This window comes from Mytilus galloprovincialis, chromosome 10 (genome assembly GCF_965363235.1).
Source record: "Mytilus galloprovincialis chromosome 10, xbMytGall1.hap1.1, whole genome shotgun sequence".
In the NCBI taxonomy this organism is placed as follows: domain Eukaryota; kingdom Metazoa; phylum Mollusca; class Bivalvia; order Mytilida; family Mytilidae; genus Mytilus; species Mytilus galloprovincialis.
The window spans coordinates 6,523,898-6,537,307 of record NC_134847.1 but is presented as its reverse complement, the minus strand read 5'-3'; the positions used below and the strand labels follow the sequence as shown (position 1 = coordinate 6,537,307).

The 13,410-nt window shown below is 32.9% G+C and overlaps 1 protein-coding gene across 4 annotated transcripts in view; it reads right to left on the bottom strand.

Moving 5' to 3' along the window:
• Positions 1-13,410, bottom strand: part of LOC143049739 (steroid 17-alpha-hydroxylase/17,20 lyase-like) — a 109,606-nt gene that overhangs the window by 41,223 nt on the left and 54,973 nt on the right. For 3 of the 4 annotated variants that reach the window (XM_076223431.1, XM_076223434.1, XM_076223433.1), the window contains exon 8: positions 2,283-2,411. In XM_076223431.1, the coding sequence (XP_076079546.1) occupies positions 2,283-2,411 (129 nt within the window). Of the gene's footprint in view, positions 1-2,282; positions 2,412-4,161; positions 4,318-12,525; positions 12,620-13,410 lie in introns of all 4 variants that reach the window. The other variant, XM_076223436.1, reaches the window with a different exon arrangement.

The following is a 13,410-nucleotide window of genomic DNA, read 5'->3' as shown; positions in this document are numbered from 1 at the left end:
TATTCATTTTTAAATGCGAAATAGACAAATTTTTGAGGGATAAACAATAATTACTAGTTTTTGCAATTTTAGGGGCCAAAACATATCAAGTTTAAATTTTTCTCAATTAATACAAGAAAATAAAAAGTTCTATCCACCATTTTGTACAAAATGAAATGCCTGTCTCAAGCGATAAATATGACAGTTGTTTTCTATGCGTTTGATGTGATTTAGCTTTTGATTTTGCCATTTAATAAGGGACTTTCCATTATGAATTTTACTTGGAGTTAGGTATTTTTGTTTTTCAATTTGTTTTAAATGAAAGAATCAGGTACAAACATACATTGAAGTTCTTTTTCAATAAATTTGATATATTTCATTGTCTGTTACACATGTTAGGTTCCTTATTCTGTTAATCTTGCAATGAGTTACATTGAAGTTCTTTTTCAATAAATTTGATATATTTCATTGTCTGTTACACATGTTAGGTTCCTTATTCTGTTAATCTTGCAATGAGTTGTGCGTTTTTGCTCCCTGTTGTGACATTTAGGTGATCAACAACAATAAGAGCATTATTGTTTTGCTTTTTGTGTGGTCTAAGTGAGTTCAAGGTTTTTATGTAAAAAAATTATGTTAAAGGTATACCTAAACTACATAAGTGTCCTTACAAACAACGGTATATTGCTGGGTCTTCCAAGTGCTCCACGAAACCTCTTTCTAAATTATTAACATCTATTTTATCAGCAATCAAAGACGGGCTTCAAAGTTATTGTGAAACTGCCTATTCTAGAGGTGGCGTGAATCAGATGTGGATACTTAAAAATTCCAAAGATCTTTTAGAGTACATACAATCTAACTCTCTTTCATCTTGTAACAGTATTAAAACATTTGACTTTTCTACTCTTTACACAAGTATTCCACATTCCAAACTAAAAGACAAATTGAAAGAGTTGGTATTACTTTGCTTCATAAAAAAGAATGGCCAACGTAGATACAAGTATCTTGTCTTAGGGAGGGATAAATCATACTTTGTAAAGAATCACTCTGATTCAAACAAAAAATTCTCTGAAACCGATATTATCAAGATGCTTGATTTCTTGATTGACAACATATTTGTAACGTTCGGAGGACGTGTTTTTCAACAGACTGTCGGCATCCCAATGGGAACAAACTGTGCCCCTCTACTTGCCGACTTGTTTCTTTATTATTATGAGGCTGACTTCATGCAGGAACTTCTAAGGAAGAAAGATAAGAAGTTAGCAATATCCTTTAACTCTACTTTCCGCTATATAGATGACGTTCTTTCACTAAACAATTCAAAATTTGGTGACTATGTGGAACGCATCTATCCCATCGAATTGGAGATAAAGGATACTACAGATACAGTTAAATCGGCTTCATATCTTGACTTACATCTAGAAATTGACAATGAGGGTCGGTTGAAAACAAAACTTTACGACAAAAGAGATGATTTCAGCTTTCCAATTGTGAACTTTCCATTTCTAAGTAGCAACATTCCAGCAGCACCTGCATACGGGGTATATATCTCCCAATTGATACGATATTCCCGAGCTTGCATTTCCTATCATGATTTTCTTGATAGAGGGTTACTGCTCACAAGGAAGCTATTAAACCAAGAGTTCCAAATGGTGAAGTTGAAATCATCCCTTCGTAAATTTTACGGACGCCATCACGAGTTGGTTGACCGTTATGGAATAACCGTTTCACAAATGATATCGGATATGTTCTTTACGTCGTAACTACAATCCCCTTCCCTTTCATGAATGTGACCTACCGAATTAGACTATTTACCGGATTTGTAATCACATAAGCAACACGACGGGTGCCACATGTGGAGCAGGATCTGCTTACCCTTCCGGAGCACCTGAGATCACCCCTAGTTTTTGGTGGGGTTCGTGTTGTTTATTCTTTAGTTTTCTATGTTGTGTCATGTGTACTATTGTTTTTCTGTTTGTCTTTTTCATTTTTAGCCATGGCGTTGTCAGTTTGTTTTAGATTTATGAGTTTGACTGTCCCTTTGGTATCTTTCGTCCCTCTTTTATCATAGTATATTTGTTCTTTTGCAAAAGAGGGGCGAACGTTACCAGAGGGACAGTCAAACTCATAGATTGAAAATAAACTGACAATTCCATGGATAGAAAAATAAAAATATATGTTGATCCAATACTTATAAGTTCTTAATGTGCCACATATTTGTGAACTCCCCGTTAAATACATCTAATATCGCTTGTCTAAGATGTGTGTTTTTTAACTGAGATAATATTTCCTCGTTGATATCTTACCACTAAATATATCCATTAGCGTTTGTCTAAGATGTGTGTTCGTTAACTGAGACAACACTTCATCGTTCTCTTCTTGTTCTGCTTCTTTTCTTGCCAGTATCAAGGAATCAGTAAAATCTCTTTTTTTGTCTGAAATCATTAATGCGAATATTTCTAGTTTAATAAACAATATATTATAACAATTTTTTGCAGTTACGATTTTGGAGGTTTTACAGATCTAATGAGAGAAAAACTAATAATTACGATATATTTGTTATTTATTTATATTCTAGTAATATAAACTTCCATCGCATCCAGTCATATAAAAAATAAATAAAGAACAGTTCAATGGGAATCCATATTAAACATTATGCATAAATAGTTATCAAAGGTATTTGACTTATAAATCAATACGCCAGTCGCGCTTTTCGTCTAAGACTTATCAGTGACGCTCAGATCAAAATAGTATTAGAGCCAAACAAGTTTAAAGTTGAAGAGCATTTATTACCAAAAATTACAAAAAAGTGTGCCAATTACGTCTAAGGTTATTTATGCCTGGATAATTCGCACTTTTCTAGATCATTTTGTTTTATGGATTAGCTAAAGTAACATTTAAGTCAGCAACTTTCATACAAGGCTAAAATAGATATGCATTATAAAGGCTTACATAAAGTTACAATTATAAACATTTCAGGTTTAAATAGATCTGTTTTTGTCAACATAAAAATGTTAAGATTCTTTAAATCTGCGGTGAACTGAATTAGTAGGGTTCGTGTTTCTTTTCTCTTTTTTTTTTCTGTTAAAAATTGTCTTTTGTTTACTGTTGTTTGCTTTTTGTCTGTTTGTCTTTTTCATTTGGAAATTGCGTTGCCAGTTTATTTTCGACTTATGAGTTCAAATTTCCCTTTGATATACTTGACCTCTATCTTTACTTAATGACGATCGCCTAACTCACATAGGCTACGAATTAAAAAATGCGTTTAACAACAGGTTTTATAAAGTTGTGTAAATATATGTAGGCAGTCATGACTCCTAAAATATTTGAACTATAAACCTATAGAAAACATGAGGAGATGACATGAATACAAAGCGGAGTAAACCGATAGGGGCGTGTATTTTTTTCTTCTTTTCAGTAAAACGTTCTTATACCAATGCAATAACACTCTTTCTTTGTTGCTAAACGGAGCTTCCGTAACAGATGGCAGCACATAACCATTACAATGTTGATTTTGTTTAGAATCACAATTTAATTTAAACTCAGATAATTTGTGGGAGTAATAACAACATTTTTAAACTTGTCTTATAACAATGGTTATTAATTTGGTCTCTTGCCTTATTGGCAATCATACTACATCTTCTTTTTTTTTATATATATCAAGAATGTACCTTTTTTAGGGTTTTCTTTCTTTTATTTGTACTTGTATGTTATTTCTCCATTATATATATTCAAATGTCACACCTGAAATTTTCCTTTTTCAAATCTTATTTTAATCTGAAGCACGCATGAAGCCTACAATTGTCTTTTTACATCTGACGCAAAATATCTACTTGATTGCTTATTGTTCGGATTCCAAAGATGAAAACAATGTTTTACAGTTTTTTTTCTTTGTTTTTTTAATTCAAAATAATGTATTTTTATATATTAATTGTTTTTCAAATGGCATTTAGATAACTGTAAGCTTGGGTCTAGTGTGCGTTGTTATGTTTATTTCAATTACTGACAGAAATGTTTTAATGCGAGCTTAAACGTCCATGCATTAATATTTTCCAATTATTCTATTGACCTAACTGCGGATTAAAACAAAGTCTCATTCACTCGTGATTAGTACACATCCACGAGACCACTATGTGTGGAGCTGAGTTGTAACTAAATTTCCACTCATATCCATTCATTGCTTACCTTTTCCCAAAACACACAGCATTTAGAATATTGGACACCATTAGATCTATGTAATTTTCTGGATTAAATGCTCCGGTTTCTTTTGCCATTAAGGGCAAACATTTATTCGTTGACTCATGAAGCACTGCTTCGAAATGAGTTCCAATCATATATTGCCTACAAAAAAGGTTCCTGTTTTTTCACTTTAATGATAATCATTTCAATTCCCTTTTCAATTATCACCAGTAATGCTTGTAATGTTTTCATGTGTTTTGAAGCGAGTCGGGCACAACATATTTGCAAATGTAGTTTTGTTTTGTAAATTATCCTCCTTAATATAAAGCATGTCGGATATACTGTCTTATACGGGTATGAATAATTAGAATACTAATGTTCACGCCAATATAATTGTTTGTTTACATAATGTTGATTTGTTAAACCGGGTCGTTGACTTATCCAACGCCTTGTAAACAATCAAATCACAACCACATGGTTAAGCAAGAAAAAAGGTATTGGCACTTTTATTTTCTGTTTAGGATCACTGGTACAAATTATCAAAGTTATAGAGTAGGTCGACTATTCAGCATTTTATTATTATCTGTAAATAATTTCGTTGAAAAGGAGACTGTACTACCATAGATAACTGAACGAAAGCTTGTTTTGTTTATTACTTGGACCAATGTGATTTAGAATGACATCAGAATAACTTTTCTCCCGCAGGTTAATTCGGACAGCCCAATCAGGTTTTGACAAAATGTCAATGAGTTAATCAAACTTATATATCAGTATAAAGATATTAATTGACAGTGCTTCGTAAGCCTTTGAAGGCTGGCTGATTGACTTTGTATTAATGTATGTTAAAATGTTATATCAGGTTGCACTATAAATAAGTGTTCTACCCCGTCATTCTAAATGTATTTGTTTTATATTGTTTATGCTAAATATGTTATAATGTATGTTGGGTTTAGATTGTCTGTTAATTCATCCTCATCCTTTGTATTGTATAGTCTTAGGCTTATAACATGTTTGCAAAGGAACAACTGAGACTTCCATGTATATCAATGATTCAAGCGTTTCATATATCTTTTATTTTTGTGCACGGTTATTTTTTACCATGACCTTATACGTCAATAGTTCCATTTATTATTGATAATTAGACGTATTTATGGAACGCCAAAACTGTCTTGTTATGACCATTTTTCATTATATGATGTACATTTACCTTTATATGATGTGCACTTGTCATTATATGATGCGCACTTACCTTTATATGATGTGCACTTGGACTTATATGATGTGCAAACACCTTTATATGACGTGCAAATATGCTTATATTATGTGCAAGTATCTTTATATGATGTCCAAACATCTTTATATGATGTGCAACTACACTTATATGATGTGCATACATACTTATATGATGTGCATACATGCTTATATGATGTGCATACATACTTATATGATGTGCTAATGTACTTATACGATGTGCAAATGTACATATATGATGTGCAAATGTACTTATATGATGTGCAAATGTACTTATATGATGTGCAAATGTCCTTATATGATGTGCAAATATCCTTATACGATGTGCATTTTCCCTTATATTATGTGCTTGTAATCTTATATCATGTGATTCGGTTAACTTCATTATATGATGTCGAAACGTCATTATATGATGTGCTTTCATCGTCGTTATGGTCAATGAACATGATTACGATTAGAATGATTACTGTCTACGTCATAACTGATTCCGATCTGCTTCTGCAGAATTGATATAAACCCGGATCAAATCTGAGGTTATTTAAAAAGAGGAAAACCTTGACATGTTTGTTCCTCGATTTTCAAGATGAAAAAAATCACACCAAATATTGATGGAAAATTGTCAAATTATGAATTTTTATCGATGGGTCTACAATAATGAATATACGGGATCTACAATAATGAGCATACAGTTAACTTATTACGTTTTAGAAATAAATCTTTAATCTTTTAAGCGAAAGTGCATTTTTAAGATAAAGTGAGACAGTAAAATTGAGAATGGAAATGGGGAATGTGCCAAAGAGACAACAACCCGACCATAGAGCAGACAACAGCAGAAGGTCACCAACAGGTCTTCAATGCAACGAGAATTATCGCACCCGGAGGCGTTCTTCACCTGGCCCCTAAACAAAGTGCATTTTAACAAAAATTAAAGTTTCAAACATTTCGGCGGAATATAAAGATCAATTAATGCAGGAACTAGTTGAAGTAGTTCCCGGCAGCGGCGAAAATAAAATAAAACAAACTGTGTGGCTCTTGTTTATAGCTTGCTGTTCGGTTTGAGTAGAAGCTCCGTGTTGAAGGCCGTAGTTAAACCTATAATTGTTTACTTTTTACACATTATGACTTAGATGTAGAGTTGTCTCATTGTCTCATTGGCACTCATATCATATCTTCCTATTTCTATTCATTTCAAAAGACACCAATGAACTCAAAGTCAATTTCAAAAATATTTTATAACGATAGCTACAATATTATCCTCTCTTGCATATAGAATTATACCGGTATGGATGATTGGTTGATTAATTTGTTGATTGATTGCTTTTTAACGCCACTTTTAACACTATCATGCTAATTCGTTGTGGTGAGTTTATATTGATGGAGGAAGCCGAAGTCCCCGGAAAGAAACACCGACTTTCGGTACGAAAAACTAATAATTCTATTCAATTGTGATTGGAGTCGAGCTTACCTGCCACGTGTGGGATTCGAACTCACAACCTACATTTAAGTGTTGACATGCTAGACACTTGGACCCCTCGGCCATTGAGCCCCCCCCCCCCAAAAAAAAAGGAATGAAAGGAGATATGGGATGACCTTCAACTCGTTGCATGACATTTGCTTGCATCTTTTTATTTTTATTCATGCATTTATTGCACACTTACATGATTATGAATGATGCTTGACGTCCAGCGGAAAATTGGTAAATAAAAGACTATGTGGTATGATTGCCTATGAGACAACTCTCGACAAGACACCAAATGACACAGAAATTAACAATTATAGGTCCCCGTACGGCCTTCAACAATGAGCAAAGCCCACACCGCATAATCAGCTATAAAAGGCCCCGAAATGACAAATGTTAAACAATTCAAACGAGAAAACTAACGGCATAATTTATGTACAAAAAATGAACGAAATTACTGGTATGTAACACATCAACAGACGACCACTGAATTACAGGCTCCTGACTTGGGACAGGTGCATATTCGTACGAGAACATATTAATGTGAAATGAATATTAACCCTGTTTTGTATTAGACCGGCACCCTGAGTCGGATTTTTAACATGCTACTTCGCAGAAATCCATTTCACCTTACGGTGTTACCCGGACAGATTATTCTGATTCCGAGCCGAACAAGTCTTTGATTTTACTCCTTAAATTAGCAGGGAAGCAGCAAATACCAATTTTAAATTCTTTGGTTTTGAACCGGCCGGAATTCGAACCTACGACCAGCAACACTAGAGGCTAACATGCTACCATGAAAGCACCGCCACTAGACAGTTACCCGTAAAATAAAAGGAAAGCCGTTCAGATATACAACTGCGTAAACAGGGCTAACATATTGACCATTGATTTTTTTTGGGTGATTGCAGGGGAAATGGGGGCATGGTTTTTTTTGTAAATGTTTGATTCCAAGTTTCTTGAAAGATATTTTATCTTTTTCAGGGGGAAATCAAAATAATTGTTTCCATTGAAAATGAGAGAAAAAATGAAACAATAATGAAATTAAGAAAAAAACTATATTATTTTTAAAAAAGAGTTTTTTCATTAAAGTCTAAAAATATGTTTGTCCTGGAACAAGGAAGTACACGTCCTCATGCCCACACTTCATGTTTACATCACGTTGACCGTGAGGGCATTCCGATGTATTGTCGCAGCAGAGATTTGACTTTCGATTTTGACTGGTTCATGTAATTGATCGTATAAAAACGCAGACATAATCGAGTGCAAAATAACATTATTTGTCGCTTCAAGTAATACTCATAAAAACATTTTTTTTAGAACATATAAATTATTAATAATATGAAAATGTTGTGTCGTTAGAAATGTATTTATACATTTGTAAGTAATATATATGCACACGTACAGAACAATTGTGTTATCGCACATGCGGAAATGATATCTCCAGAACGTTTATGCTGGGAAAATGAATGCCTACATAAATCCAAACTATTAGAAAATCCGAATTATTACAGAAGAGTTTTCACTATGCACTTGCACTGCACTATTATTAGAATAGTAGAATAGCATTTGGATCAAAATTATGTATACATGTAACTGTTATATACAAATATTAATTTAATATAATTATAACAACAAACCAGAGTATACTGATTTGTATCACTACAATATAATTGTGAATACGGTGAGGTTGAATTCCCTGTTGTTTATTCATCATCCAAGCACGAACTTGTCTAAAAAAAAAATATCTCTGTAAGTTAACCTCACTTTCAGGTATTGAGATGTGATTTTCTTTAAGACAAGTGCTTCTGAACATCCACGAGAACTTGCGGTCATCTGATGTTCAGTACTTCAGTCCTTTGATACAGTTTGTTCTAGTAAATATTACATCAGCCAATGAAATTCGGCCTTCACATTTTTGAAGGTGTATATAAATCCGACAAAACCGAGAATCCCAATGGTCTTTAAACAGAAAATAGAATGGAGCGTTTTCAGATCCGCGTAAGCATAGCTTGGACACACAATATCTGTAATTTAATTAGATTTGTGTCTGAATGAACATAAACACACTGTATTTATTTTTTGTTTACTGAGGCCTGGTGGTCCCTGGCAGATAGAGAGTTGTGTTTTTAATTTTTCTAAGTATAATTTTGGGCCGTTTTGGCTCTTATGAGTTTTATTGTTTTATTGCATATTATCTTGATACTTATTTATCGAGAAACCTTGTCTTAGCAAAATAGTTTTCTCGTTTGAATTGTTTTACATTGTCATCGTAGGGCCTTTTATAATGGGCTTTGCTCATTGTTGAGGGACTTACGGTTACCTAGTAGTTAATTTCTGTGTCATTTTGGTCTCTTGTGGAGAGTTGTCTCATTGGCAATCATATCACATCTTCTTTTTTTATATTATAAAAACAGATTTAAAAATAAGTAAATTATAATTATTGTCATTTTCAATTTTCACCATTGGTGGTGGGGACGGGATAGGAAAGATGGGAATTCCTCTAATAATTTTTTAACGTGAAATAGGGGGAAAACACAATAATTTCAAAGACATATACTTTACACTCCCCCTCCTAAAAAACCCACCAGAGAACAATTACTAACACCTTTTTCAATACATTTGTTCGTAATAACAAAAAAAAACGCATTAAATTCCTTTTGCATTATATAAGTTTGAAATAGCACGTCAATAGTGGATCTAAAACTTCAAGTGTGGAAGTTGTTTGCGACTTGGAATTTAATTTGGATATGCCGGTTATGGTCTCATTGATATTTATCACACCTTCATTTAATATTACTAGCTTCAGATTAAACATACTCTGCTGAAAAAAATAAGGATTTAGATTTTAACAGACGAGGCTAGCGGAGACAGGCGTAAAATTGACGTCTTTCGAGTCAAAACAATCAATTTTTACGATGAGGGTCGAACCCTAAACAGTTGAGGCAAGTATGGACATAACCACTCCAGCTTTATACAGGTCTGAATTAATTTAGTCATTATTCAATATCTGACGCATCATAGGTTTGTGACACATTACCTTTTATATTGTCCAATATCCGAAATCTAAATATATTGCTAGATTCAACATATCAAAGAACCCTAAGAATTGCTTGTTTTAAGTGCCGTTTTGGCCCCTTATTTCTAAAAAGTTTTCGTCTGGCAACAAAGTATTTACGGACAACGAACACATCGCAAAAACATTATACTGCGTCAAATCTATAAATATAAACAACTGAATACCACCATTTTATTTTTAAAAAAAAATCAAAATTAAAGGCTCCCTTAATTTTTTCCTATCCCCTCTTTCTGGGGGTTGCAAATGATCGGTCCATTATATTTGTCATTGCCCATTTTTGTGTCTTTCTTCAGAAAAGTGATATACAAAGACAAACTTCCACAGCTAAAATGATCAGCAAAGCAAACTTTACAAAACAATGAACATACTGGAAATTCATGTACTTAGTTCTTTAAAAAAAAAAAAAAAACAACGCTAACGCAAGATATAAAGATATTGTTAAATATAAGCCTAGTACAATGAGCATAGAGCATGGCATAAAAGAATCATTTCTTTAATTTAATAACTTTAGTTAACTGTATGCCCGTTATTGCAGACCTGGTATATTCATTATTGTAGACCCATTGTATAAACTTTGCAATTCACAATTTTCCAATAATATCTGGTGTGATTTTTTCATCTTAAATCGAGGAACAAACATGTCAAGGTTTTTTTTTATTTTTTACATCTCAACCATTTTCCAAACGATAGCTACAGATTTGATCCGGGTTTATATTAATTCTGCAGAAGCAGATCGGAATCAGTTATGACGTAGACAGTAATCATTCTAATCGTAATCATGTTCATTGACCATAACGACGATGAAAGCACATCATATAATGACGTTTCGACATAATATAATGAAGTTAACCGAACCACATGATATAAGATTACAAGCACATAATATAATGACACAACCACATCATATCAAGATGTTTGCACATAATATAAGGGAAAATGTACATCATATAAGGATGTTTGCACATCATATAAGTACATTTGCACATAATATAACTAAGTATTTGTGCACATCATATAAGGATATTTGCACATCATATAAGAATGTTTGCACTTCATATAATTATGTTTGCACATCATATAAGAACATTTGCACATCATATAAGTATTTATGAACATCAGATAAGTATTTATGAACATCATATAAGTATATTTGCACATCATATAGGGATGTTTGGACATCATATATAGATACTTGCACATAATATAAGCATATTTGCAGGTCATATAAAGGTGTTTGCACATCATATAATGACAAGTGCACATCATGTAAAGGTAAATGCACATAATACAATGACAAGTGCACATCATATAAAGGTAAATACACATCATATAATGAAAATGGTCATAACAAGACAGTTTTGGCGTTCCATACGTATTACTAGAATTATTTCACTTGACTGGGCGGAGTTTAAGAAGTTCGTTCATTTAAAACCAGCCCATCTGTAGACAGGAGTTTTGGGATAAGCTCCGCAATGAAGTGTCCAGTTATTCGTCCCATATCATACACTCAGTTCTTTTGTATATGCGTTTTGTGACACTGATTAGTGATTGTAATTCAATAATAGTTATAACGGCAATCCTCCTTATCACACACATCTTCAAATAGACTGTCCTTATGCAAATTAAAACATAAGCTCCGCCCGATCAGTTGAAATAACATTGGTAATATACGAGTATAAAAAGACAAAAACAATTGGCCACTTGGAGAGTAGGTGGGTTGGACAGCATGAATTATTAACGAACAGACCGGTTTCCGTGTCTATTTTATGGTAAATAAAGCCAAACGCTGTTCGAGATGCATCAAATTATTCAGAATGCTGTATATGACTTATTATAGTGAGTTGAACATAAAGAGTCAACACAACTAATGCAGATAATTTGTGAGCTTGTCCTTATACCCATATGTTTGCTGCTTGAAACGCTTGAAGTTCAGAGGGATTTTGTACCTTACTCTCTGTGATTCATAAAAGTGCATTGATTTAGAAAGACATATAAAAACATAAAACAACAATTCAATGATCATAAATCGTAATCACAAAATGGTCTTGACAGTGGACACCAAACTATGGATTTTACCACGTGAAAAACAATGCACATGTGCTTTCAATAAAAATAAATTAAACCTGCTGATTACTATTTTGACGATAAGAAGACGGATAAAATGTCATAACTATCCTGTAAAATTTGCTATTTGTGCAAAATAAATGGGAACCTTATCCTCAGAAAGCTCTGATGGGGTTCTTGTTGTTCAGTCTTTAGTAGACTGTTGTTTTTTTCTTTCTCAATTCTTTTTTTCCTCTTCGTTATCAGTTTATCTTTGACATGAATTTGAAATCCCTTTACTGCCACTTTTATACCAGAATGTTAGACTTAATTATACACTTTTCTTCCATTGCGTTCTATTTGTTTATGAAAGCAATTGCTATTCCAATAAGTATTATTTTTATTTATATACATATAAAGACTATATTCTGTAAACCAATTCATTTTACGTTAAACTATATTTAGGATATTATCTTTAAGACAGGGAACATAAAACAGCTACTCGTATTTGACTAGATAGAATAAATCAAACTTATACCTTAATGCCTTTCCCGCAATTTTTCTGTGCAGTTTCCATGTTGGTGTATTATTCGCAAAAGCAATATTTTTACCTCCTTCGGTGAACCTATCAACTTCAATGTAAAATGTTTGATTTTATACAAAATGAATATCTGTCACATTTTTAAAAGAATGATTTGGTTGTTGTCGCTTTGACACATTCTCCATTTCCTTTCTCAATTTTAAGTAACTAATTGTTTCCCCGATATAAAAAGTTAAGACCGACTAACCGGCAAATTGCATTTCTTAAGAAAACGCATCAACCCCGTTAGTTGCAAATTCTACAACCCCGCGCGGAAAATTACATTTTAGACAATAGAAACTTTACCGAAACCAGCATTATTATATTGAGAAACTGACAAGAATATGTCTCATATAGTCGATTAAGGACCTGAGATTGATAAATGATCGGTTTCTTCAATACACAGATACAGTACTAGATGCGGCATTAACAATTCTCAATAAGGAAAATTCTTCACTTTATTATTATTTTGTACGTTTTGAAACCAACTCGTCTTATTTACACTTCGTCTAAAAATTGCATGACTAAAAATAAAAATATGTTATTTCCAATTAAAGATTCATTAAAGGCATATAAAAGAGCTTTCGTCAGATTGCACACAAATACATAAGATTATACATAAATATGAATATGATTAAAAAGGACATTATACATGTTAAAAGCACTGGTACGAGACGAGATATTTGTAGTATGTATGTACTCAAACAGTGTGTGTATATTTAAAATAAAATCTCGTACCTGTTATGAATAAGATCAGTTAAACCGTTCTAATTCGTAACCCCGGTTAGTCCAGTTCTAGTCATATGCATACAGTTGATGACAAATATTTACACAGACTACACA